This window comes from Megascapheus bottae, chromosome 2 (genome assembly GCF_031878675.1).
Source record: "Megascapheus bottae isolate mThoBot1 chromosome 2, mThoBot2.hap1, whole genome shotgun sequence".
Taxonomy (NCBI): Eukaryota; Metazoa; Chordata; class Mammalia; order Rodentia; family Geomyidae; genus Megascapheus; species Megascapheus bottae.
The window spans coordinates 97284766-97312258 of record NC_143510.1 but is presented as its reverse complement, the minus strand read 5'-3'; the positions used below and the strand labels follow the sequence as shown (position 1 = coordinate 97312258).

The window sequence follows — 27493 nt, the reverse complement described above, 5'->3', positions numbered from 1 at the left end:
AGTGGTAGAGCTCTAGCCTTGAAAAAACCCAAGGACAGTGCTCAGGCCCTGAGTTCAAGGCCCAGGACTGGTAAAAAAAAAACAAAAAACAAAAAAACAAAAAAAAAACAAAAACCTGGGGAAGATACTCTCTGTCTCTCTGTGCAGGCATTTCTGTATTGCAGCTTGCTGGGGGGAGGGGGGAATGCTCACGTTTTCCTTTTGTAAAGTTTTCTGAAGAAAGACAGCAAATATTCTAATATCCACATCTTGTTTAGTAATGCACTTTATTGCTCAGATGTTTCTTTAGTGTTGGTAAGGTCATAGGCACGCTTTTTTGCTTTATTTTTAATGGTCATTATTTAGGTTAATTGAAAAATATCAAATTTATAAAGAGTGACAAATAATTTGAGAGTCAGATCATGGTTCAAGACCAACCTACACAAAAAGTGAGACCCCTCACCCCCACCTGAAGATAAAGGGTAGGTAGGGTGGTGTATGAATATCATGTCAGCTATATTATACAAGAAGCATAAACAGGATGACAGTCTGGGTGGCCCAAATCAGGGCCAACACTCAGCATGAAGGGATTGAGGGAATGTCCCTTATAAACGTCCTCCTTCTTCCCCGCCCCGGGATCAAGCTCAACCCCTCTCCAACCTGGAGCCACGGGTGGTCGAAAACGGCAGGTGTTGGAAGGAGGCGTGACACTAGCCTCCAGTGCTGCTCCCAAGCTTGAACAGCACCTCTACCAGAACCTACAAGTGCAGTTCTGGGCACAGAGCGGACCTTCGAGGAGTACTCTCCTCCCGGGAAGGCCGCTCGGCGCCTCTGGAACAGCGCTCCCATTTGACCAGACTTTCAGTTCCAAAGGGCTTCCTGGCCAAAGCACACACCTGCCTCTGTCCCGCCGCGCCCCGCCGCGCCCCGCCGCGCGCCCCGCCACGCCCCGCCGCGCCGCGAGCCCCGCCACGCCCCGCCGCGCCCCGCCCCGCCCCACTTCCAGGCTCTCCCGGGCCTCTGGCGGCCTCGCGGCCCTCTCCGCACCCGTGGCCGCTGGGGCATCCAGCGCAGCCTGGGCCTCGCAGGCACCACCTGCCGGCGAACCTCTCTTACTGTCCTAACTCCTGTTCCCTCAGGGCCATCTAGGCTCCCAAGTCAGAACACCTGACCAAATGTACCCCGTGAAGGAATCGCCGGTGAGGCGGCCCGCGGGTCACACACCTCCGGAAGCGGACGCCGCCGCCCCGCTCCACTCCCCAAGGCAAGCAGCCGTGCGCCCCGGCTCTGCCGGAGCCGACCTGCCCGACTCCAGCTGTTTCTCAGGCACCGCGCTAGCCAGCCCGCGCCCGGTGGGGTCCTTGCCTGAGGTCCCGGCGCGGTTGCGTAGCAGCCACGGGGACGCGGCCCCGCTAAAGCCAGGCGCCGCGCCGCGCGAGGCGAGCCGGCCGACCAAGGCCGAGGTCCGCAGCGGCGGGCGGGAGTGCCTGTGGTGTTCCCTCGAGACCCCGCCCGGGAGGACGAAGCCGCCCGGGGAGAGGCAGGCAGTCAGCGAGCGGCTCTCCTCCCGAACGGCCGGGCGGGACCGTCGAAGGGCCCTGGGCCGGGAAGGCCGCGCGGGAGGCGGCGCTCGGCGTGTGAGTGCACCGGAATGCTGCGGGTCGAAGGAAAGCTCGCCGCGAAGGCTTTCCAGAGTTAGGGGTGAGGCTGAGCTCGTCGGCGTGGTGGAGGTGGGGGAACACGGACTGCCTTCCGTGCACTGAACTAGAAAAAACCTGAGCCTACCACTGTGCGCAAGACTCAGTTCTTGCACAGCCCCCGAAACGCGGGTCCTTACTGCCATTCCTTGCCCCCTGGCTGGTGTAAACCCCTGTGCCCTAACTCACCGCAGCATGCGAACACAGTGCCAATTCTGCTGTTAATGAGTGCTCAGCACACTAGGTCGACATCACTGTGTCGTTTCTGGTCCCAGCAACTCAGAACCTGACTGTAGAACTTTACTAAGAATGTTGGCAGAGCCACTTGGGGATGTGGAGAGGGTGGAACAAGATAGAGACGATGTTACACATCGTGTGGATTCTGTAGGCTGGTAACGGAGGAGTGTCGGCACTGAGTGTACAGATAGCAATAAGGATCAGCTTTGGGGGTGAGTAGGACTAAAATATAATTTGTGTTTAACTTACACTTGTGTTCCTTTATCAATTCACAAGCCTCATGGGCAATTGCATCTATGAGTTGAGGGGCAAGGGAACCAATCTGGATGTAGGTACATTTAGTGTCTCAACGTTTTGGAGATGCCTAAAGCTACAGGTTTTTAAATATCTCCGCAGGATAAGTTTGAGGAATATTCGTCTAGAGGAGAGAAAGGCACTTGCTGATGGAAGCAGGATAGAAGATGGAAAGTGGGAAAAATGAGGGAAGATCTTCCAGAATATAGGTTAGGCATCTTAGACTGTCTGGTCCATGGTATTCAATGATGAGAGCTGGGGCTGTTTTTGCCTCACAGGTGTCTCACACTTAACATATGATATGGGCACTGTTTTTTTGTTGTTGTAGTTTTACAAGAGAAACATGTGTGTTGAATTTATTTTTAAAAAAGGCAGCATCAGTGGCTCATGCCTGAAATCTTAGCTACTCAGAAGGCTAAGATAGAGGATAATAGTTTAAAGCCAGACCATGCAGAAAAGTCTGAGAGACCCTCATATCCAATTAGCCAGAAAAAAAAAAAATCAAACTAGAGAAGTGGCTTAAATGTTAAAAGTACCAGTCATAGGGGAAAGGGTTAAGAAATGTGAAAGGCCTTGAGTTCAAGCCCCGGTACCAACACCAAAAACAACAGGGTGGGGTGGGGGGGGGCTGTCAGCACAACAGATGGCAGCAGGTGAGAGTGAGACATATAACATGAGCATACCTACAGTAAAGAAATTACCTAGGAGAATCTGTGGACATAGGGTTATAGCCTAAGGTGGCCAAGTTGTTGGTGAATGGAGAAAAGTGTATGTCCTTCAAACCCATTTTTCATCAGTAAATGAGTACATTTAGTTAAAAGGACTTCACATCTCTAACAAGAGCCTCTGGTTGAACTTCCTAGATTGTGACAGAACCCCTGGCTGGACTCTTGGCCTAAAACCTGGACCCAATGGCAGGGGACAGAGCCAAACGCTGTGAACTGGACCAAGAGAAATATGATGCTGATGACAATGTGAAGATCATCTGCTTGGGGGACAGCGCGGTGGGCAAATCTAAGTATGTTGAAGGATTAGGGGAGACCACCAGAACCTAAGAGGGTTTCAGTTCTTAGAAAAGTCCTCTGGAGTCATACAGGAGTGTGGATTTTATGGGCTCATAAGGAAGGAGTGTTGGCTAGAGCATAGATATACATGAGGGGATCCCATCAGCAATTATGGTTGTTGAGAAAAGGAGTGGGTTATGACTCAAGGACTAAGGAATTAGAATGTTTTCCTGGAGTCTTGACACAAGTTGTGGAGTGAGTAACCTTTGATACTACTGGGATAGTACAAAATGAGGAGGTAAGAATTGGAATATTCCTCTGTGTGTGTCACATGGGCTGAGGGATTGCAGGGGTGGTAGAGCTGAAATCAAAAAGGAAAAGTGAGAGGTTGAATAATGGTGATAAAAGTGATTTTAGCCATATGCCTTATTCTTCTGACTTCAGTGACTATCAGACCAGGTGCAGAACTCTCTACCTGGAGAGGTAAAGCAACATTCTGCAGTGCTTACAGCTTAACTCCATGAGGTAGCCTACTTGTCTGGTACTAGTACCAGTGCCTGCCCATTTCTACCTTTATGAAGTGAGAGTAGAGTTGTTCCTACCTAAATGTGTGCTCTAATTGTCTATGCCCACCGCATTTTCTACTTTGTACTCAGGTAGCTATAAGTACTTCTCTAGATGCTTTGCAGATTTTTAAAAAAATTTTGTTATTATAAAGATGATACATAGAAGAGTTACAGTTTTCTTTTCCTTCTCTCCCCCCCCCCCCTCTCTCTCCCTCTCCCTCTCCCTCTCCCGTCCTGGGGCTTGAACTCAAGGGCTGCACACTGTCCTTTGGCACTTTTTGCTCAGTGCTAGTGCTTTGCTACTTGAGCCACAGTGACACTTCTCGCTTTTTCTGAGCATGTGGTGTTGAGGAATAGAATCCAGGGCTTTGTGCATGCTAGGCTGTACTCCCAACCCGAGTTACAGTTTTATAAGTCAGATAATAAGAACCTTTTTTTTTTTTATGGACAGTGTCACCCCTTCCTTTGCTTTCTCCCAGTTTTTGAGACTGCAGTTTTGAGATTGTAATCATGAATTCATATTCTTTCCCCCCTACTGCACTCACATACTGCAATGTTACTTTGTATTTTACACTCACATACTGCAATGTTACTTTGTATTTTACAGTTGCCTTGAACTTACCATAAACATTCTACATAATAAAAGTGAGGTTGGCCAGGCACTGGTGGCTAGTGCCTTTAATCCTAGCTACTCAGGAGACTGAGATCTGAGGATTCCAGTTCCAAGCCAGCCCAGGCAGGAAAGTCCATGAGACTCTTTTTCCCAAAGAGTTGGGAGTGGAGCTGTGGCTCAAGTGTTAAGAGTGCTAGCCTGGAACAACAACAACAACAAACTCAGGCTCAGGGACAGCACCTAGGTCCTGAGTTCAAGCCCCAAGAACAGTACAAATAAAATAAAATGAGGGTGGATGTTACACTTTGGGAAGGTTACCCAATAAATAATAAACCCTCTGTCCCCACTGGAAGAGGCTAACATGGAGAACAAGAGTGGCAGGTAGATGGGGAGCATATTATAGCCTAATAACTGATAGATATTTGGGGGAATGTAGCTTATAGTGAGATTCAAGGGGCCTACCTGCTAAGTTGGTACAACCCTAACTAACTTCAGCTTCACTTGAAGGGATAACAAAAAATACAATTTGTTAACAGGATATTAAATATTACCCAGCATTAGCCCAGGACATTTGAAGAAAAAATAGTCACCAGCCCTTAGCAATATCTGAGATGAAAGTTCCAGAGACAGTATGGTGGAAACAATAGATCTGAGGGAAAATGGACAGATAAGAAACTCTTGTTTTATTGAAAATCTAGAATTCTATGGCATTTTCAAGTATTTCTAACTTGTATGTTGGGAGAGAACATCCATTGATTAAGAACTCCCAATGCACCTATGTGCATTGATTTGGAGGGCACTGTCTCAGCACACCCTCACGTCCAGAGAGATGTGGAAGTCTTGCTGCATTCTTGCAGTACAAAAATTTACATGAGTGGGAACCCAGATCACCAGATCTTCTTTGAAGTGCCTTCTTTTCAGTGGCACATTCATGATTGGTGACTGCTATAAGCATCCCAGACTTCCATTGAGGGTAGGCACTCATATGGTTCCCACTTCCATAAGCAGGTATCCCCTTACCTGGGTACTGCCTTCTGGAGAGAATGTTACCTCTGTTGATAATGGTTGCATGACTTTTTACCTCTTTTTAGCTATTATAAATAGTATTGCTGTGAATACTGGTACACAACTGTCTGTCCATTAATTTGGAGGCTATATATCTGGGAGTAAAATGCAAGTTACGTGGTAAATCTGTATCTTACTTCATAAAGAATCACCAAGGCTGGGAGCGTGGCCTAGTGGTAGAGTGCTTGCCTAGCATGCATGATGCCCTGGGTTCGATTCCTCAGTGCCACATACACAGAAAAAGCCAGAAGTGGGCCGGGAGTTTGGCCTAGTGGTTAAAGTGCTTGCCTAGCATGCATGAAGACCCGGGTTCGATTCCTCGGTACCACATACATAGAAAAAAGCCGGAAGTGGTGCTGAAGCTCAAGTGGTAGAGCTCTAGCCTTGAGAAAGTCCAAGGACAGTGCCCTGAGCTCAAGCCCAGGACTGGCAAAAAAAAAAAAAAGCCAGAAGTGGTACTATGGCTGAAGTGATTGAAAGAGTGCCAGCCAAGGAGACAGTGCCCAGGCCCTGAGTTCAAGCCCCAGGACTGGCGGGGTGGGGGGGTGGGAGGGAGAGATAGTAAGAGCACAAAAGCAAGGGAGACAGCAACAGCAAAAGAGATGGAGAGAGAGAGAGACAAGCTGGGACAGGAAAATCCATAAGACTCATCTCCAATTAACCACCAGAAAACTGTATCTAGCACTGTCTGTGGCTCAAGTGCTGGAGTGCTAGCCTTGAGCTGAAGAGCTCAGGGATAGCGCCCAGGTCCAGAGTTGAAGTCCCACAACCACCAAATAAAGTTTTTTCAGGTTTTCAGTTTTGGTTTTTTGCCAGTCCTAGAGCTTGAACTCAGGGCCTGGGGCACTGTCCCTGAGCCTTTCTGTGATCAAGGCTAGCACTCTACTACCTGAGCCACACCGTCACTTCCAGCTTTATATGTTTATGTGGTACTGAAGAATAGAACCGAGGGCTTCATGTTAGGCAAGCGCTCTATCACTAAGCCTCATTCCCAGCCCAGGAGACTCTTATCTATAATTGACTACCTAAAAACCAGAAGTGGAGCTCTGGGTCAAAGTGGTATAACACTAGCCTTGAGCAAAAAAGCTCTGGGACAGGGACTGGGAGTTTGGCCTAGTGATAGAGTGCTTGCCTAGCATGCATGAAGACCCGGGTTCAATTCCTTGGTACCACATACATAGAAAAAAGCCAGAAGTGGTGCTGAGACTCAAGTGATAGAGCTCTAGCCTTGAGAAAGTCCAAGGACAGTGCTTAGGCCCTGAGATCAAGCCAGGACTGGCAAAAAAAAAAAAAAAGGCTCTGGGACAGCAACCAAGCCCTAAGTTCAAGCTCCACAACTGACCAAAAAAAAAATGATCATGATGATGCTAAAATTCAATTTGGGCTTTTTTTAACAACTGAATTTTTCTTAGAGAATATTTGGGAGAGATTTACTATATGATCTAATCAGATTAGTGGATATAGAAGCCAGGTCTAATGTTGGGCTCAGAGACATGAAATAAGCTTGTTTCAGTTGGTGTTATATGGAAATCAGAGAAGGATGAAGTATTAGGTATGTAGAACAGTTTATATATTATAAGTAGTCATCAGGGATGATCTCACTGTTTAGGTGACATTTGAGCAAACCTCTGAGGACCTACAGAATCTTAGGAAAAAGGCTTTGGAATGAAGGGGTGCAGCCTTCCTAGACTCAGCATCCTCATGTGTAGATCAGGGATAATTGTATGGGCCATGATGTGTTAAGGTAGAAAACAGTGAATCTGAGTGCCTCACATATGCTGGTCTATGCACCCATAGTGACATAAGTAGTTTTGCTTTGAAGGGTTGGTAATGGAGAGTCCCAAATTTCAGGCTTAATGGGAGAGGGGGAGCCACAGGTGTCTTCTAGGTGTCAGCATGGAATTGATAAAGTGGGAGTAAGAAAGAGATTAGGATGCTGTGTGACCTATCACTTTCAACCTTCCCCTTAACAGACTCATGGAGAGATTTCTCATGGATGGATTGTATCCTTCAAGATTTTTTTAAAAGAAACTCCCTGTTCCTGTTGCTCTTCCAACTCTGGTGCATCTCATCTCAGCCTCAGCCTTCCCTTTTTCAATAGCAGCCCAGGGAGGAGTGGATGGGTAATGACACATGGGTTTTCCTCACATTACTTTCTCCCTCATTGATCCACACATCACATGATCCCTGCTATCCGTGCTGCAGTTTACTCATATTTGGGATTTCTTTTATATTAGAAAGACTAGAAGAATGGCACAGAGCATTTGGTCTGGATCAAATGTCTGAATTAAAACCTGGCCTCCTCCTTAGTAACTCTGACTCCTAGTAAGTGACCTTGTCACTTAACTTCTTACCTTGAAACTTGAATTCTTAACTGTATTTAAACTCTCTGTTATAGATGAATTATATAAAATATAAGGTACCAGCTGATCCCTCCTCCTGTGACTTGTCACATTGTGCAGGCGTCCCTGTAACTAGGAGCTTTTTACAAAACTTCTCAGGCCAGGCTCCAGTGGCTTATACCTGTAATTCTGCTTACTGTGGAGGCTGAGTAGAAGGGTTTGAGGCCAGATTGAGCAGGAAAGTTCACAAAACTCTTACCTTCAAAACAGACAGCCAGTAATAAAATAAAACCTTCCCAAGTGGATCCACTGAGAATTGCAGGTAAGAAAGGCTCCTAGAACATGTTGCTCCCTGCCCTGGTTCTACAAGAGTCATGTCAGTCATATTAGGATCAGAGTGTATTTTGTTCTACCTTGTACCAAGTGTTCCTGTGTACTCAGCCCATCAGTGTTGTCTCAGCTTGGCTGCTTAGGCCATCCAGCACCTCCAGCATCGAGATGCCATGCTGCAAGCTTTCTGTTAGATTTTACACATAGGCAGCTTCAGTTTATAAATAGCTTGTCAGCTACCTGGCTTATGAGACCTTTTTTTTTTTTCCCATGGAACAATCATGTTGCTTCTTGAAGTTAGTGTTTTCCTTTTTGGCCTACAAGGTCTCTGTCCATAAAAGACGTGTGGCATCCAGTTACACTTTCCCACTGCGTGATGCTACTGCTATGACAGTTCCTCTGGAAAATTCTGTTCCATGTTTATCTCAGAGTTAGATGGCCAGGACACACTGCCAAAAACTGCCGCCTTTGTACCTCCATGGAGCTTGTGCCATTGTTCCACTGAGACTGATCTCTGTCAGCAAACTTCATTCAAATTTACAATCTCAAAAGAGAAAAAGAGAGAGGGGGCACATTCATCACATTAAACACCCCCTACCTGTTTCTTTTTTTCCCTTTTATTTCCCTTTGCTCCTTAACCTATGTGTAGTCAGCCACAGCAGCTGTCCACATATGCCTTGACTCTATATAAGCACACTGCCACAGTAGATGGAAAGACCATCCTTGTGGGTGAGCATCATGGGTCCAGGCCATGCAGAGCCTCATGGGGGAGAAAATGGGAGAGAAGGGAAAATGAGAAGTCCATAGGAGGAAGTCAAAAGAGGGAAGAAAAGGGAGAACCATATCAGTAATTTATAATGGCTTTGTAGTAATGTGTAGCAAGTAAGCAGCACTGGATAAACCCATTGTCTCTAAGATGGTATATTGTGAATGGCATTGAAAGCACACTGATAGATATATAATACTAAACATGCCTTTCATTAATTTAAAACTGGCTGCCAGTGGTTCACAGCTTTAATACTAGCTTCCAAGGAGGCTGAGATTTGAAGATCACAAATCAAAGCTCAAGGACAGCAACCAGGTCCTGAGCTAGAGCTAAGACCTCATAATGGAGGTCTGGAGAAGGAGAGAGAAGGGGGAGGAGGAAGGGAGGAGGGGGAGGTGGGGAGAGAGAGTAGTGCATGCAAATAGGAAGAGGCATGAAGATTCTATCACAAGGACCAGGACTAGTGTGCAGGGTAGGATTCAGAAAAGGAGGTTGTCAGGAGGCTAGACCTGCCAGGGAAAGGAGCACAGAAACCTTTAACAAGGCAGTTATGGCCTGAACAGCATCTCCTATTCAGGACTTCACCTTCCACGAGGTTACAACCTCTTCTTTGGCAAGGCCACCTAATCCTGCCTTACTATCCAGTCTGTGACCACTGTACATGGAAATGTAGCCCATCTTGATTGTGGAGATGAGGAAGACCTACCCTCCTCCCACCCCACAGGATTTCCTAGACATGGTTCAGACAGCATACTCCTTCTGGTCCTTTGCCTTGTGTCCTCCCACACACCACCAGTGCACACACACACTCCTTACAACACATCCCGGGACATGGTGCCCTAAAGACAATGTGGAGCTATGTGGTACCCATTCCTCCCCATGCTCACCATGTTCTCTCACACATGTTGTGGTTCGCACCACATGCATGCATGTCATGTTTCTACACAGAAGCATGTTTGGGATGTGTGAGTTTTTCTGCCCTCCAGTGCCATGAGATGAAGCTGTGTTTACATTGCAGATTTTTGGGATACAGCAGGACAGGAGCGGTTCCAGAGCATGCATGCCTCCTACTACCACAAGGCCCACGCCTGCATCATGGTATGAGACCAGCTAGAAGGTAGACCTGAGGGGTGAGGAAATGACAGTCTCATCAGTCCTGGGCCCTTCTACCAAAGCTGGATACTGTGAAACAAGGGGTCAGGGCAACCCAGAATGCTATAAACTCCGTGTGCTCAGAACTTCTAAGTGGAAACATGCCTAGTGAATTGCCCTCAGGTAGGGACAGGTAAAGGAAAGGTGCAAAACTGTCATTCTAATGGGTAAAAGCTCAGAGGTCCAACATCAGAGGTATGTTCAAGAGGCAAAGAGACTATACCTCCCTGGAAGCTCCCAAGGCCCTCTTATTTATTTCCAGGGATCTGTCTCTCTCAGACCAGCCCTCACCTCCCTTCCAGGTTCTCACTTTGATTGTTATCAGGGTTCCACCAGTGGTCAAGTGTAGAAATGCAGTGTGGAAAGAGTCAGAGTAAAAAGTGGCTGGAAGCCTGGCTCCTAGGAATTCTGCCTGTGAGTAACATGGCTGCTTTCTTGGGCAACCACTCTTAGTGGATAAGAAAGATACGTTTTTCTTTTGATCCACTTAAAATATTGTCATGAATATCAACCATCTGTAACATAAGAATCAATAAAGGGGCCGGGAGTTTGGCCTAGTGGTTAAAGTGCTTGCCTAGCATGCATGAAGACCCGGGTTCGATTCCTCGGCACCACATACATAGAAAAAAAAAAGCCGGAAGTGGTGCTGAGGCTCAAGTGGTAGAGCTCTAGCCTTGAGAAAGTCCAAGGACAGTGCTCAGGCCCTGAGCTCAAGCCCAGTACTGACAAAAAAAAAAAAGAATAAAAACACAGGCTTTCGTAGTCTTTTTTCCTTTTTTGGTGCTGGGAAGTACACCTAGGACCATTTGCAAGTTTAGCATATGCTGTGCCACTGAGCTGCAACCCACCCCAATAGACTGATTTACTGAATTATGAGTCTAACTTAGTAGTAGCACAAAACTCCCTTTTTCCCTGGGTAAGAAATCCAGTCAGTTTGTAGTCTCTGCTAAGACCCCTCTAGGTTGAGTCCCAGGCATCTCCACACATGCTGGGAGCAAACTGGCCCAATACCATGCAGGTATTGCTGCATGTGTCTGCACAAGTACTTTGTTAGTACATACTGATATGGCTTGCTCACAGGATGGCAGCTGTATCTCAAGACTGTGAGTACCCAAGGAAAACTAGGTTGATGCTGTATGGCCCTGTAGCCTAACCTTGCAAGTCAAACAACCTCATTCTGTCTGTAGTCACGAAGGATACTACATCTCTGATAAAAGCACATGGGGTAGAAAAGTTGCCACCACTGTTGGTATACAGGTCTGCCCTGACACTCAGTAGCATTGGACAACACCCACCCTGCCAGTCCTACCTCCTACTTTGTGGTTTCCTTAAGTGTGCATGACCTTGTCCTCATCCTGAATGAGCAACAGCAGTGGAAGGGATATGCTCTTTCCCATCTGCATTTCCCTTGGCCTGCCTTCGTTTATACCTGTTCACTGAAATACTGTTCATTGTTTAGGCTCTGCTTAGACACCACCACCTCTCTCTATATGCTTTTCTGATGTTTCTCAGTTATTCTTTTATGCACAGTAGATGACCCCACTTCTGGTTCATGGACTGGCTAGTGAAAAGCTGCCCAAAGGGGCTTAGCAGCTGGTGAGGATTCTTCCCTCCTGATCCTTTTCCAAGAATAAAGAAGAAGCTCATTACCTAGCTCTTCAGTCTCTTAAGCCCTTGAGAATTCTCAGTACTAATCACTGAAGATGCTAAACAAAAAAGGATATGAGGTAAGGCAAGTAGAACCAAAAATACAGAAACAGAAAACAAAGCCTTATTTCAGTTTCAATCCTGCTCTGGCATCTACTATTTAAGCTTACCTCTCCTATCTGTGACTGACACCCTCCTGTCAAGGACACATACCAATTGGTCCCTTTCATACCCTCCTCTGGCCAGTGTTCCAGTCTAAATTCCCTAGCAGTAGCACATGCCGGTACCCACATGCTTGTGGGGAAGGTGAGTCACCTAGAAATGGATTGCAGAAATGAAACCTGAGCTGTCTTCCTCTGCCCTTTGCAGGTGTTCGATGTACAGAGGAAAATCACCTATAGGAACCTGAGCACCTGGTATGCAGAGCTTCGGGAGTTCAGGCCGGAGATCCCATGCGTCGTGGTGGCTAATAAAATTGATGGTGGGGCCATCCCTGTACCTGGGTGACAGTGATTCTTGGGGACCCTACACCATACACTTCCCACTGCCTCAGAATGACCAGCACTTGGCGATTTATCCTTCCCGACCTACTCCTTTCCCCTTAAAGATGCCAGTCTCTCTTCCCAAGACAAATCTTGTCCACTTAGAACATATACCCTTGGCCAGGAGTTTGGCCTAGTGGTAGAGGGCTTGCCTAGCATGCATGAAGACCCAGGTTCAATTCCTTCGTACCACATACATAGAAAAAGCCAGAAGTGGTGCTGTGGCTCAAGTGGCAGAACTCTAACCTTGAGAAAGCCCAAGGACAGTGCTCAGGCCCTGAGTTCAAGCTCCAGGACTGGGAAATAAAAAAAAAAACAAAGCAAAACACATTACCCTCCTCCTCTTCTTCTTCCTCTTCTTCCTTTCTCCTCCTCCTCTTTCTTTCTTTCTTCTTTCTTCTTCCTTCTTGCTAGAACTCAGCTTGGGCGCTGTCCCTGAGTTCTTCAGCTCAAGGCTACCACCCTACCCCTGGGCCTGGGCATTGTCCCTGAGCTTTGCAGCTCAAGACTACCACCCTACCCTTCAGTCAAGCCCCACTTCCCATTTTCTAGAAGTTAATTGGAGCTAAGAGTCTCAGGTCCTTTTGTGCCCGGGCTTGCTTTGAACCTTGATCCTCAGATGTCAGCCTCCTGAGTAGCCAGGATTACTGGCATGAGCCACCTTGCCCTTTCTACCCTACTTTTTTTTTTTTAGCACAGAGCCTCCACTGACCTTCCACATCCCCTCTCCCTTAACCTGGATAGATAGGCCAATGTCCTGCTTTTCTCTGCAGCGGACACACAGGTGACTCAGAAAAGCTTCCATTTTGCCAGGAAGTTCTCCCTGCCTCTGTACTTTGTCTCAGCTGCTGATGGTACCAATGTTGTGAAGGTAATGTCATACTGCAGGGACAGACAGTGATATGGGAATAGATACTGAAGTTGTAGGGATCTGTGTCTGGAAAGGACCAGGAGGATGGACGAGTAGGCAGGTGAGGCAAGAAGGGAATAGGGTGGTGGGCTTGTACTTGATGCAGCAAAAGTCTATTGACCGAATCAGGGTGATGAGGAAAGTAAAATGAGGAATGAGCTTACTAATTCAGGGGGAGGGGGAGAATCCAAGACCCTCTGCCCACTGTCACACTTTGCCTCTACCACCTTTAGCTCTTCAATGATGCAATTCGATTAGCTGTGGCATACAAGCAAAATTCCCAGGACTTCATGGATGAGGTTTTACAGGAGCTTGAGGTAGGTCAAGCCCAACCGGAGCGGGGAGGGGGCTCGGATATAAAAAGTTTGCCTCTTCTTCAGAGATAGGGAATATAACCCAATACTTCAATATTCAATACTGTCAATTATATTCAAGCTACAGTTGGGCCAATGCAGGGCCAGGCCTCATGTAGAACCTTGTTCACAGAATTTCAAGTTGGAGCAGAAAGATGAAGATACACCAGACCAAGAGCAGAGTGGCAAGATTGAAAGCCCATCCCCTACCTGATCACAGAGCAGCTTCGAATTGCTGATTTGGGGATGTAGGGGAACCTTTTGGAATAACCCTCCAGCTCTGAGGGAAGATCATCAGACCACCTTTTGCTCAGCCTTCTGCAAACCCACCATCCCCTGGTATGGGATGAGGTCAGCACAAGCACCCTGGTGTGAGACCTCACAAACTTCCCTGTAGCAGAATTAGCACCCACCGCTACCACCAGCTGCATAGCAAAGGGTCAGGGAACACACTTGTATGTCTCTAGTAAATAGACACTTGGGTGTTTAAGGTTTGTTTGGGTTTTGTTTTTTCCTCCCAAAACTGACTACTGGGATATCTGATATATATCTGCCAAGAGAATGATTGCTAATCTCTGATTATCACATCCCCCTTGCAGAATCTGTGAGGCCTCGTCCTTTTTCCCTTGTCTCCCAGCCAACTTTTTTAAACAATGTTTTTGAACACAGAACTGTTCATTCCAGATTTTGAAGAGCCTGCAATTTTAGAAACTCTTTATAAGGCCAAGATCACAGGAATGGGTTTTCATCACAGTTAAATAAAAACAAGTGACATGTTTAGTTATATGTAATCACATATAGACATTACTACTGTAGGTAAACATGAGGTCACACAGCTGTGCCACAAGGAATACTTCATTTGGATTACAAGAAGTCAGCTTTCAGGGCAGCTTTTAAAGTCTTCCTGTCGGCATGGGAACCTTTCCTCCAGTTAATTAGGACTCCTCGAACACTACCTCCTGTGAATGGCCAAGGTCTACAGCAGAAGAGATCCCCTGCTTGTCTCTCCTCCCCTGCCCAGAGCCTGTGGCTTGGTAGTATACTTTATGATCATCCTGAGCATTGTTTTCATTATTGTTTTGTTTGTATTGTTTTCTGTTTTTGTTTTTTTTTTACAATAAACATTGATTACATAGAGTATGTGTGTGTGCTTAGAGGTTCTGAGGTATACTGTGAGTGGAAAAGATACAGATCATCAACCACAGTTGCTGCTAAAGATTATCTTGATCTACCACTAGAGAGGACCATTTCAGTGAAATGTAAGGGGTTTTTTTTGTTGTTGTTTTTTGCCAATCCTGGGCATAAGCTCAGGGTCCTGAGCACTGTCCTTGGACTTTCTCAAGGCTAGAGCTCTACCACTTGAGCCTCAGCACCACTTCCGGCTTTTTTCTGTGTGTGGTACCGAGGAATCGAACCCGGGTCTTTGTGCATGCTAGGCAAGCACTCTACCACTAGGCCAAACTCCTGGCCCCTGAAATGTAAGATTTTAAGAACAACAAACAACCAAATCGGACACCAATGGCTCACACCTGTAATCCTAGCTACTCAGGAGGCTGAGATCTGAGGGTCATGGTTCAAAGGCAGCCCGGGCATGAAAGTCCATGAGACTCTTCAATTAATTGCCAGGAAACTGGAAGTGGTGCTGTGGCTCAAGTGGTAGAGCACTAGCCTTGAGATGAAGAGCTCAAGGAGAGTGCGCAGGCCCAAAGTTCAAGCCCCATGACAAAAAATCCAGTGCGGAGTTCTGGTGGCCCATGCCTATCATCTCTAGCTGCTTAGGAGACTGGTATCCGATAATCTTGGTTCAAAGCCAGCCTGGGTGGACAAACTCAGTCTCATTTAATTCATTTAATCCTGACTCTAACCACCAGAAAACCAGAAGTGGAGCTCTGGTTCAAATGGTTGAAGCCAAGTGACAGCTCTCAGATCCTGAGGTCAAGCCCCAGAACTAACAGTAGCAACAGCAAAACATATAGATATTTGGTGTGGGTGTTTCTCCTTTAAATAAATGATGCTCACATAGTCAACTCGGGGTTCACCTGACTGGAGATTTTTAGAAATGCATTACTTTGATGAGGTCAGATTTTTAAGAGGAAACGGGGAGGGAAAGAGAGAAAGGTTTTAGTTATTGTAAATAGTAAAGTGGCTGTTTATTTGACAGTACTGGAGTTTGAACCCAAGGCCTTATGCATGCAAGCTGTTGTTCTAATCACTGAGATAATGATCCAGCCAAACCAGTGTTTTTTTTTGTTTGGTTGGTTGGGTTTTTTGTTTGTTTTTTTTTTTGCCAGTTCTGGGGCTTGAACTCAGGGTCTGAGCTCTGTCCTTGAGCTTTCTCAAGGTTAGAGCTCTACCACTTGATCCGCAGTATCACTTCTGGCTTTTTCTACTTATGTGGTACTGAGAAATCAAACCCAGGTCTTAATGCATGCAAGCAAGCACTATACCACTATGCCAAACTCCTGGCCCCAAATGTAATTTCTTGTTTTTCTTTTTTTTCTTTTTTTTGCCAGTTCTTGGCCATGAACTCAGGATCTGAGCTCTGTCCTTGGGCTTACTCAAAGCTAGAGCTCTACCACTTGAGCCACAGCACCACTTCTGGCTTTTTTCTATGTATATGGTACCAAGGAATCGAACCCGGTTCTTCATGCATGCTAGGCAAGCACTCTACCAAATTCCTGGCCAGCCAAATTTAATTTTTTAATGCAAGCAGCTTTGTTGAAATAGACTTCACATACTGTAAAACTCATCATTGGTATTGATTTAGCACTGCTTTGTATCACATTCCCTAGAAGCAGAGCCTGAGAGTTAGATGACCAATTGGAGCCATTCTCTCCAAAGATGAGTGCAGGGAGCTGAGTGGATGGGAGACAAGAAGCCGAGCAAGGTTGTCTCAACTTGAAGCAACAGCTCACTACCAGAAAAGCTCTAGAGTACAAACAATCCCAGATTTTGTCTAGCTTCAAGGCTGAGGGTGGGAATAGGAATTGTCTGGTCAGCAAAGGGTACAAAATGGAGAAGGCAAAATGGTTCCACTTTAGCTGGAGGGGGCGGGTAGGGAAGCTATATATTTACATTTATGTAATGAATGATCTGGTATAGTGCCAACAATCCACTACTGCCCACTCTGAAGTAGCCCTGCTTCTTAAAATGGTTTGTTCCTTCTAAGCAAAGCTTCTTCATGACTACCTAGTCACATGTTCTAAAGAAGCATATGAGAGGAAGGTCAGTGGGAAAAGGAAAATGAGCCCCTGATGCTACAGCTGAGTTCTGTTGGAGACCAAAGCATCATCATCCTTTCCTACTACTGTCCTCTAGCTAGAAGTTCAGCTGATCTACATGGTTCACCTAGTACACCTCTTGCCTGAGAGCTTTTATGGGGTTTTGATTGCTCTTGATACTGCATGACATGGATCACCTACATAGCATGAAGCACCTGAGTATCAAGTGCATTCCTCCCTGCTTTTGCTTTATTATATTGTTTCCTCATAATGATGACCAGATCCAATTACCTCTTCCCAGAAAGCTAACTTCCTTCTTTCCTTTCCAGTTAACTGACACATGAAACTTCAAGAAGCGTGGCTTTATATTTTGTGAAATCCTTATTGTGTCACTTAGAAATCATCCACAACATGGGCTGGGAGTTTGGCCTAGAGGTAGTGTGCTTGCGTAGCATGCACGAAGACCAAGGTTCCTCGATACCACATACATAGAAAAAAAAGCCAGAAGTGGTGCTGAGGCTCAAGTGGTAGAGCTCTAGCCTTGAGGAAGCCCAAGGACAGTGCTCAGATCCTGAGCTCAAGCCCAGGACTGGCCAAAAAAAAAAAAAGTCATCCACAACACACTTAACACACTTTCCCCCTGTTGGTAAGCATGGACATCACCATATATTAACTGAGCTGTATAGCATATTCTTAAAAGCCCCATCCTGACAGGGTCACCTCCAAATAGGAACCTCAGATGGGTCTTTAAAAGGGTCTCTATTAGATTCCCTTCTTGAATACTTGTTTGTTAAATATGTCATTTGAAATATGATGTAAAAATCAATGTTAATAAATTCTTTAATAAAAAAGGGTCTCTATTGCTCTGTTGAATCAGTATCTTTCTACACAACGTGGTGTGATAGTGGGCCCTGTAGCCATGTACCACCATTGAACTTCTGGGCCATAGATTCTGACCTGAGGTGCTATTTTATTGGCAGAGCAAACATTGAGAGGCCCTGAATACTTGGTCTCTCCTACAAGATGAGCCTACACCAAGTACTATTGTTTTCAAAGCATGAAGTTATTGCAGCTTTTGGGATGGCATAGACTAGTATGGACATTTTACTACTGAGCAGCTGGTTAGTCTCTCCAAAAGATCGTGTACACTGGGGTTCAGTGAATATGTGGCATCTAGGGAATATTAGAGTCATTTATTCATCAGCCTTGAAGCCCAAGCACAGCCTCCAACTCAGGTATTATGGTTTTAAGTTCCTGGTTCTTATCAAATGTGTTCATCTTTGCCAATATAGATAGATATTCTATTTTTCTGGTAGTACTGGAGATTGAACTCAAGGCTTCACCTCCCAGGTAGCTAACTGAGCCAGTGTGTAGCTTAACTTTAAAGACTATTGACATTGGTTCATAAGGGAATCAAGATTCTTTAATATGCCTTTATGTCCCTGTGGATATTTGAAAGATTTTTCTCTCTCCAGGACCTGCCTTTTTATTCCCAGCAATCAGCATTCAGGATAATCAACCCAGCAGTCAGGTTCTGCTCCCTTGGCAAGAATGGGAAGTTAGCCACATTTTTCTCTCAGGACTGCACTCAAGATGTGGGCAGTCTGGCTGGGGCTTTACATGTAAGGCAGATTCTGCCAGTCTGACCATCTAAGCAGCCAATCAGGGAAAATTTCAGACTATGCTCATGCTTTGCTGGCCTTCTCAGTATTGCATATATATATATATATATATATATATCTGTTCTGGACTTTTTTATTGGTTGTATATTATGTCTTTATATCTTTACCTTTTAATGGGCCAAACTGGTTCCTTGTAATGGACAAGCTTAAATACCCACAAAGAAACCTATTCAAAACTTCGGCTCCTCTGAAAGACAGCCAGTCTCTCACAGCAATTTCTAGAAATTGCCCCCCATCACATTAGCAAATAACCTTTTCTTTCCTGACTCTAGGAATGAATAGGTTTACCACAAGCCAGTAGTAAACTTGAACAGGAGATCTTCTATTATCTATCAGTAAACCACAAGTAAAACTACTTTTTATTTAGGTCATCCTCTGTGTTCTGAGTACCACAAACCTTTGCACAGAAGCCTCTTTGGCTCTCGTGGTGGCAAAAGGAGAATAGGGCCTGTTCTTGGGAGACTTGGTCTCTTATCCTTCCTTCCTGATCAGCTCAGCTCAGGGTGCTCTTTCAGTGCCCACACCACACATGCATATACAGAGACAATTCTGTATTTCTAACATCTGTGAAGTTTCACCAAGTGTGAACGAAACATACCTATGGCCCCAGTCACCTTATTCTAGCCGTATAATTCATGAATGAAAACAAAAAAAAACCAACCCAAGTCAGATGTAGTAGTGCACATCTGCAATCTCAGCCACTCAGGTGGTAGCAAGAAGATTGCAAGTTCAAGGCTAGCCTGGACAAAGTTAACAAGAGCCTATCTCAAAATAAAAATAAAAATCCTAGGAGTAGAGCACAAGTAATACAACACATACCTAGCAAGCATGAGGCCCTAGGTTCCATCCCCAGTACCAAAAATACAAAAATCACAACGCAAACACATGAGCAATTTCACTTTATTACAGGATGGAGGAGGGAGGGAAAAGAGTTGGTGATTTGGTTGGAGTTGGAGCAGGCAGATAAAAGTCCAGGAAGCATCTCTTCATGTGCATGTGTGTGTTCATATTTATCTATTTATTTATAAATATATATATATATATGTTTCATATCTCTTCTTTCTGAGGAGCAAAGGGCCTGGGTCTGTTGAAAACAAGGTCAGATCAGGAGAGGACTGTTTCTGGGAACTCTGTAGATCCCATGTAGTAAGAGTGCTTAGCAATCGAATAAGGCCTTCCCCTTAGAGCCTCTACAAGCTGTTGTAGGCGCTTGGCAAAAGAAAGTGCTTCAGGTTTGGTGTGAGAAAAAGGTGGTGGTGGTGGTGATGGTGGGGATTGGGATTGGGGTTGAGGTGGATAGGGCTGAGGTCGAAGGGAATGAGTATGAGAAGCCTGAGCAGCGTGAGCAGAGTGAGGAGGATTTTCGAAATACCAGGCAGGATTGGCAGAGTGAAGGTGAGAGGAGGATGGATGGGTAGTAGGCGGGGGAGCCGTGGCTGGTTGAATCATGTGCAAGGCGTTTGGTCCTATCTTGGAAGCAATCCAGTCCAGGTAGTCCCAGGTGGCTGTGTAGATTCCAGGACGCTTGGCACGGGCACAGCCTACTCCCCAGCTTGTGATTCCCACAACCACAAACGGGCTGTTTGCGCTGTCTCTGCACATGAGAGGCCCACCACTGTCCCCCTGCTCAGAAAGACACAGAAGTCACTCTCAGCCTCAGCCACTTTTCCTGCCAAGCGGGGTCATGGGACTCTGGGGTGGGGGTGGGGGGACAATTTCTGCAACCACATGGTTTTGTGCTGCTAGAAGCACAAATGAATGTGTAAATTCAAGGTGACCCCAACTGGGCCATGCATGTGGCATAACTGCACTGTATTAACAACTATAGCTTTCTTCTTTGTGTTTCTCGGAAGAGGCAAGACTAGGTTTAGTGGCATATTGTAAGTGCTAAAGTTGGGACAAGGGCTAAATGTGTTGACTGATCTTTTGTTAAGGGTAGCTGGGTGATAGCACCTTCCATTCTCATTGTGACCATCAAGGCTAGGTGAAGGGGTCAGAGAAGGAATTATTAAAAGAGGGCCCAAGGCAGGGAGTAGAGATGATAAAGCTCAAGACCCCAAAACAAAATGTTCTGAGGGCCTGATGAATACTTGGTGGGTGTCAGGGGTGGGGGTGGGGGAACCAGAGGGAAGTTACCTGGCAGGTATCAATCTTCCCTGCAGGATATCCTGCACATACATTGGTTGATGTGACACGTCCATTGTACCACTGGGTTGAGTTACACAGGTCAAGGTCAAGGAGTTCCACACGTGCCTCCAGCAGGATAGGTGATGGCCTGGGAGCTGCAGCCAGGCCACACAAAGATTAAGTGATCAGGAAGATCTGGACCCCTATCCTCTGTAACGCTCTAGTTAAATCTAGATCCCTCAGCCTCTCCTCATACATTGTTGAGGGGAAGAACTAACTACACAGTGAAAGAGCACATGTATGGAAGTAGAAGACTGTTACCTGAATGAAGAAGGTGGTGGATGTGTATATGTTAATAGTAGATGGGGCAGATTCAGGATGTTAGTTGTTGCATTACAAAATAAATGAATGAATACATAGCATGTGCCCACGCACTCATGATGGCTCCATGGTCCTGTTAGTCCCATTTGGCATCAGGAGCTGGAACACCACCACCTACTATGGGAATGTCGGGAGCTGGAATCTGGCCAGGATTGCCCCTCTCCAGATCCCAAAGCTGAGAAACATCTTTCATTCCTCCCAATATCTCCTCTATAAGTCACCCTCCTCACTGCTTTTTTGTAACCTCTCCTCAGGACTCCTTATGCTTACTTATGGGACAGAATCTCCTCTCTGTATCTCCCCGAATCCTCCCTGCCTCCTCTGTTTTGAGGGGATTTTAGGAAAAGGAAAGTTGACTCAGTGTTTCATTTACCACCCAAGACCCTGTCACAATGTTGGGATTAGGAAAGGTCTGTCTAGGGTACAGCTTAGACCCAGTCCCAGAACCACTGTAGCCAGAAGGGACCTAATAGCAGTAGCTGTGCTGGTCCCTGGCCACAGAAGAATCCGTAGCCTACTGGGTGGGTGTTGAATTTATCAGCAACACTGTTGGGAAGCAGCCTGATGTAGGGAAGACCTAGAACATAGCTAAGCAGGAAGTAAGATAGAAAATGCAAGGAGCTATGATACAGAATTGAGTACTCAACAGGTAGATTACCATCGAGTGTGTGTTTGCTGAGCTTTGGGTCTATTTTGCAACCACTGTAGCCTCCACTTTCCTTCTCTTTCAGGTAGAAGTGAGAATTTTGTGTATGCCAACCATGGAAATGAGATAACCATGACAACAATCTATGACAGAGCTTGACAGCCATACACCTTCATTGTGAAGAGCCAGGTATGTTGAATAATGCACATCCTCATCTTTAGGCATCAGCAGCTGGGATGAAGATGGACACCCCAGGCCACAAGGCAAGTTGTATGTTAACAAATACCAGTGAAAAACAATGGTGGCTTAGGACAATACCTACTTCCCTAAAGGACAAATAGGAAGCAAATTTGTCAGGAATTGGATCCACCTCTGGGAGAAAGGAATAAGAGAGAAGAAAAGAATGTGAGGTTTTTTTTTTTTTTCTTACTAAAAAATAAATTGGGGCCGGGAGTTTGGCCTAGTGGTAGAGTGCCTGCCTAGCACGCACGAAGACCCAGGTTTGATTCCTCGGTACCACATACATAGAAAAGGCCAGAAGTGGTGCGGTGGCTCAAGGTAGAACAGTAACCTTGAGGAAAGCCCAAGGACAATGCTCAGGCCCTTATTCAAGCCCCAGGACTGAGAAAAAACTGAAACATAAACACGAGGTTTGGGAGGCTCATGCCTGTAATCTTAGCTACTCACAAGAATGAGATCTGAGGATTGTGGTTCAAAGCTAGCCTGGGCAGGAAAGTCTGTGAGATTCTTAACTCCAACCTACTACCAAAAGGCAAGTAATAGAGTTGTGGCTCAAGTGGTATAATGTTAGCCTTGAGCAAAAAAAAAAAAAAAGCTTAGGGACAGCATCAGGACCCTGAGTTCAAGCTCCAGGACCAGTACTTAAAAAAAAAAAGCCGGGGGGGGGGGGGCGGGAGTTTGGCCTAGTGGTAGAGTGCCTGCCTAGCATGCTCGAAGACCCGGGTTCGATTCCTCGGTACCACATACATAGAAAAGGCCAGAAGTGGTGCTGTGGCTCAAGTGGTAGAGCTCTAGCCTTGAGAAGACCAAGGACAGTGCTCAGGCCCTGAGCTCAATGCCAAGACCGGCCAAAAAAAAAAAAAGCCGTGGGCTGCTGGCTCACACCTATAATCCTAGCTACTTAGGAGGCTGAGATCTGAGGATCTCAGTTCAAAGCGAGCCCAGGCACAAAAGTCTGTGAGACTCTTGTCTCCTATTAACTACCAGGATACAAGAAGTGGCTCAAGGTCGGGAGTTTGGCCTAGTGGTTGAGTGCTTGCCTAGCATGCACTAAGACCCGGGTTCGATTCCTCGGTACCACATACATAGAAAAAAGCCAGAAGTGGTGCTGAGGCTCAAGTGGTAGAGCTCTAGCCTTGAGAAAGTCCAAGGACAGTGCTCAGGCCCTGAGCTCAAGCCCAGGACTGGCAGAAAAAAAAAAAAAAGAAGTGGCTCAAAGTGTTAAACCTAGTCTTGTCCTGAAGAGCTCAGCTGCAGAGTCCAAGCCCCATAGCTGACAAAAAAAAGGAACAGATTGAGTGCTAAACTGATTTTTTCACATCCCCAGTATAATATTAAAAAGTCATGCAAGGGGCTGGGAGCATAGCCTAGTGATAGAGTGCTTACCTAGCATGCACAAAGCCCTGGGTTCAATTATTCAGTACCACATACACAGAACAAGCCAGAAGTGGTGAGAAAGCTCAAGGACAGTGCCCAGGTCCTGTGTTCAAGCCATAGAACTGGGGGGGAAAAAGTCACATGACCACTATGGAACCAATATAGAGGAACCAAGTTCTACTTGGTATTATCTATTCACAAAACCTGCTATCACAAAAATATTGCTGCCACTTAAGTGACCTGTAGCTTCTTGGATATACAAGCCTCTAAGTGTCAAGTACGTGAGGAAGGTATCTGAGACTAAGGCCATCACCATGCAGTGTTCTGCATCACATCCTGGGCCCTCTGTTAGTCTATTGGCACAAATCATCTTATGCCACATGAGCCAGTGATGTTGAATGAACAAGACATCTGAACCAGGAAAGACATGGTTGGCCAATGACAGAGAAGTCTAAAGAGGGAGCTGCACATCTCCCAGAACTATTGAGATATCTGTGGCTCCTTGTTAGTTTGCAGGCGTGAACTATAACTGCCCAAGATGGGGAGTGAGTCTCTAGCCTACTGCTGATAAAGACAGCTTGGGTCACAGGTTTGAAATGTTCATCTTAGAGGCCATCTGATCTTGCCATTCCAATCTTGAATGAGGAAAACTGGCCCACATACACAAAACCATGTGCACACCTTTCTGTTTGGAGGAGGAGGAGGAAGAGGAGGAGGAGGAAGAGGAGGAGGAGGAGGAGGAGGAAGAAGAGGTAGAAGAGGAAGAGGAGGCAGCAGCAGCAGCAGCAGCTGGATGCAGTGGTTCATGCCTATAATCCTACTCAGGAGGCTGAGATCTGAGGATTGAGGTTCAAAGCCAGCCCAGGCACAAAAGACCATGAGACTTTTATCTCCAATTAATCACTAGAAAATAGGAAGTGGGGCTGTGGTTCATGGGGCAGCGTGGTAACCTGGAGTGAAGAGCTCAGGGACAGCACCCAGGTCCAGAGTTCAAGCTCCATGACCCACAAAGAAAAGGCAAAGCATCTACTTGTGCCTGCTATTCATCCTTCCTTTAGGCACCTACACTGTCACCAGTCATGTGACTTTCAAGAGTTTTTCAGCTGTGGAAGGGTAGCATAATATGTCCTGTTTCTGGTACCACGTTGAATCAAGCCTGAAAATTGTTCAGCCAAGCAACATATGACTCCTGCTACCATAAAAATGCCCAGGAGAATACCCACCGAAAAGCATTTCCTGTACTCACCATTCTCCTTTATGTAACCCCATCCAGTCACGTAGCAGGTCTGGGGAACTTTGGGAGGGCCTGCCTTAAAATGGGGCAGGCATCCTGGCCCAATGAAGCGCCCACATGTGACAGGAGGGGTGATCTTCAAGAGAGCAATGTCATTCCCTTCTGTCACAACGTTGTATTTTTCATGAATGACAATTTTCTCCACATATCTCTCCTGCAGAGGTGCCTTCACTGGCTTATTGCTCCCATATTCAATTTCCTGTGCTCCAAAAACCAGTCTCCAGTCATAGACTTTTCTGCAGGCACAAAGGTAAGCCAGTTGTTTTCCTTTACAGACTAGCCAGACAAATGCTTATGGGGAGAGTGACCCTCGGAACTTTCCCCCATCAGGGTCTAGTTACCACTTGACCCAGAGCCCCAGGAAGACCTTGCACAGAGCCCTTGAGGAAAGTCCCTTTCCGAGAACCTTCTGGAGACCGCCCTCTGCACGTCCCCACACGTACTTTCTATTATCGAAGCAGTGAGCAGCTGTAAGCACCCAGTTGGAATTCAGCAGGCTACCTCCGCATGCATGATACCTGCGGCTGTTGTGGGACATGAAGATCTGGAGGCTGACCATCCAAGGCCAGGCCCCATGCTGCACAGCCTGTCCGCCAACGATCCGGATAGCCCCTTGTAAGGTCTGCCTGAACCGTAACCCACAGGGGCCACTGAGGAGAGATCAGGACACAGTTCAAACCAAGAATAGGCACAGCTTGTCCTTGTACCTCACACCTGGGGGGAGGCAGGCAGGGATATGGGGTTAGGAAAAGTGGAAAATTCCTGCATGGTTCTAGGAGAGGGGGTGGGATGAGGAGTACAGAAAGCCACAGGCCCCAGGAAATTTTTTTGGCCATTATGATTTATTGGATAGTGTGTGTAAATATATATCATCACAAGATGAACAAGCAGGGGGTCCAAAGAGCTAGGGCAGGCTATGTGGATTCTAGAGGTACAGAGGCATCCCTAAAGGAGGAATAGGAGTCAGAAGTGAGGCAGCAGGTCTTCAGTACAATGGCCTAAGTATGGTCTTCAGAATCAGTCTTCAGTGGGAGACTCGGGAGAGTGTGACTACCTGAGGGGGTCTTACAGATGCAGAATGGGTTGGACAGTGACAGCAGGAGAGAGCAGGTGCCAGCATTCAATGGTTCCAGGCAGGGGCGGCACACTAGAAGCAGTGGGGACCCAGAAGTGTCTATCTTGGGAATTGTGTCAGCAGAGGCAGGCTACCAGTAGCTGGGACTTGTTGGAACTGTAGGATCCTTGTGGGGTGGGAAAGTATGCAAGTGGCACATAATGCCTTTCAAACCAGGAATAGGCAGGATAGCTCAGTTGTCCACTGGAGGACAGCAGCTCCTAAAAAATCAGTACCCAATGTCTGAGAAACAGTTACTGGAGGAGCAGGGAAAACAGCTCTAGAAGCTGAAGGATCCCTTTCAAGGGAAACTGAAGACTGAGGGGCTCTAGGCCAATGGCTCTGGAAACTGGGAGGGTCTGAGTTAGGGATGTGGATTACAGGAACTGTAAGACAACCCTAGGACTGCTCAGATTCAAGATTTATCCCCACCCTAGTCCCAGACAGAGGGAGTCTTGGTGGGGTCTGCCGTTTAGGAGATGCTCTTACCCCACACCAAGGCCCCCCAACACTTACTCACACGTGGTGTTATCTTTGGCAACCACAGACACTGCCAACACCAGCAGAACGGCAGTTGGCAGCATCTCTACTATGCTCCTGCTCCAGACAGGCCCGCAAGCCATGACCTCACAAAGCTCTATGGCCTTCTGGCCAATCAGCAAGGCAATCACCCACCCCCTCCCACTAGGCAATCTGCACAGGGCCCTTGGCTTAACTGATTCATGCTGAAGTGACTTCCCAACTTCCTGTATAAGCTACCCCAGCCCTGGGGCACTGGGGACTTACGTGCAACTCCATTCCTTCCAGCCCAAAGTCAAAGTCTTTATGGTAAATTACTCTTCTGAGGTCTCAGGCAAACCAGGTGCAAGTTCAAGAGCAGTTCTTTTTTTATTTATTTATTTTATTGACACTGCTAAGATTTGAGCTCAAAGACTCATGAACCACACCCTGAATTCTATTTAAAATTTTCTTGGCCTCCACCCTATAATTTTGCCCAGGACTAGCCTAGACCATAATGTTCATGATCTTTGCCCCTCAAGTAGCTGGAATTACTGCCATAGGCCGTCCCAGCCTAGCCAAGACTACCTCCTTTTGAGTTATGACCACTGCAAGCATGAACTGTGGCTAAAAGTCATCAGGTTGAGCAGATTATGAATCCTTAATAGTTAGTGGGGGAAATGGTGTTTCCTTCTTCCAAGTATTTTCAAAAAGTCATTCAGTTTTGTGTGTGTGTGTGTGTGTGTGTGTGTGTGTGTGTGTGTGTGTGTGTGTGTTACTGAAAACTGAACTCAGGTTCTTGATCAGGCAATTACTCTCCCACCTGTGTCTTTCCAGAGCCCTTTTGCTTTTAGTTTGTTTTTCAGAAAATCTTGTATTACCCAAATTCCCATACTTCATGAATACAAACCCACCGTCCTTTCCACTGCTGAGGATCACAACATCTCATATACCTCCTTGACTGTCTCCAGGTCTCCTCTCTGGAACCTAAGTGCCCCAAGGTGGTATCTCCAGTGATGTGACTCAAGCTTGTAAGCCTAGGAGACTGAGACTGGAGGTTCCAACTCATTATGGGCTTGATGAAGCGGCAAGCACCTGTCATCTTAAACGACAGAAGAAGCTGGATAGTGCACACCCATCATCTCAATCATGAAGTGAAACACAAATAGGAGAATCAAAGCCCAGGCCACCTGAAGCATGAAGTGAGACCCTATCTTATTATATATTGATAACCAATATAAAATGGGGCTGGTGTAGTATCTTAGAGTACAATATAGAATGCCTGCTAGAAAGTTTAGGGCCCTAACTTCAAGCCTCAGTACTGGGGGAAAAGATTTTTTTTAATTCTCATTATAAACTGGGCATGGTGGCTCACACCTGTAATTCTAGCTACTCAGGGGCTGAGATCTGAGGATC

General features: G+C 46.3%; 2 protein-coding genes across 5 annotated transcripts; one reads left to right on the top strand and one right to left on the bottom strand.

Annotated features, from left to right (window-relative positions):
* The first annotated feature begins 1382 nt into the window (after positions 1 to 1382).
* Positions 1383 to 14634, top strand: Rabl2b (RAB, member of RAS oncogene family like 2B). Of its 3 annotated transcripts, none has more exons than XM_090328993.1 (9): positions 1383 to 1616; positions 3071 to 3225; positions 7429 to 7458; positions 8777 to 8856; positions 9912 to 9991; positions 12062 to 12173; positions 13008 to 13105; positions 13378 to 13461; positions 13631 to 14634. In XM_090328993.1, exons 2-9 carry the CDS (start codon positions 3119 to 3121, stop codon positions 13709 to 13711), a joined length of 672 nt encoding a protein of 223 aa, XP_090185119.1. In that variant the 5' UTR covers positions 1383 to 1616; positions 3071 to 3118; the 3' UTR covers positions 13712 to 14634. The 3 variants fall into 3 exon arrangements, with proteins under 3 accessions (XP_090185119.1, XP_090185117.1, XP_090185118.1); XM_090328991.1 differs by having other exon boundaries at positions 1383 to 1680; XM_090328992.1 differs by lacking the exon at positions 1383 to 1616 and adding an exon at positions 1923 to 2125.
* Positions 14635 to 19282: 4648 nt separating this feature from the next.
* On the bottom strand, positions 19283 to 26179 carry Acr (acrosin). 2 transcript variants are annotated; one of them, XM_090328989.1, is made up of 5 exons: positions 26096 to 26179; positions 24909 to 25115; positions 24418 to 24701; positions 20537 to 20682; positions 19283 to 20023 (listed from the first exon to the last, which is right to left on the bottom strand). In XM_090328989.1, exons 1-5 carry the CDS (start codon positions 26161 to 26163, stop codon positions 19505 to 19507), a joined length of 1224 nt encoding a protein of 407 aa, XP_090185115.1. In that variant the 5' UTR covers positions 26164 to 26179; the 3' UTR covers positions 19283 to 19504. The 2 variants fall into 2 exon arrangements, with proteins under 2 accessions (XP_090185115.1, XP_090185116.1); XM_090328990.1 differs by having other exon boundaries at positions 26100 to 26153.
* Between the last annotated feature and the right edge of the window lie 1314 nt (positions 26180 to 27493).

What these genes read in the sequence shown, in the direction of transcription:
- Rabl2b (XM_090328993.1), top strand. Translation starts at nt 3,119, where the DNA reads ATGGCAGGGGACAGAGCCAAACGCTGTGAACTGGACCAAGAGAAATAT. An exon ending in AGGCCCACGCCTGCATCATG is followed by an intron (nt 9,992 to 12,061) that starts GTATGAGACCAG and finishes TGCCCTTTGCAG; the next exon opens with GTGTTCGATGTACAGAGGAA. An exon ending in AGGTTTTACAGGAGCTTGAG is followed by an intron (nt 13,462 to 13,630) that starts GTAGGTCAAGCC and finishes CCTTGTTCACAG; the next exon opens with AATTTCAAGTTGGAGCAGAA.
- Acr (XM_090328989.1), bottom strand. Translation starts at nt 26,163, where the DNA reads ATGCTGCCAACTGCCGTTCTGCTGGTGTTGGCAGTGTCTGTGGTTGCC. An exon ending in CACTGCTTCGATAATAGAAA is followed by an intron (nt 24,702 to 24,908) that starts GTACGTGTGGGG and finishes TTGTGCCTGCAG; the next exon opens with AAAAGTCTATGACTGGAGAC. An exon ending in GGAAGATTGATACCTGCCAG is followed by an intron (nt 20,024 to 20,536) that starts GTAACTTCCCTC and finishes CTTTCTGAGCAG; the next exon opens with GGGGACAGTGGTGGGCCTCT.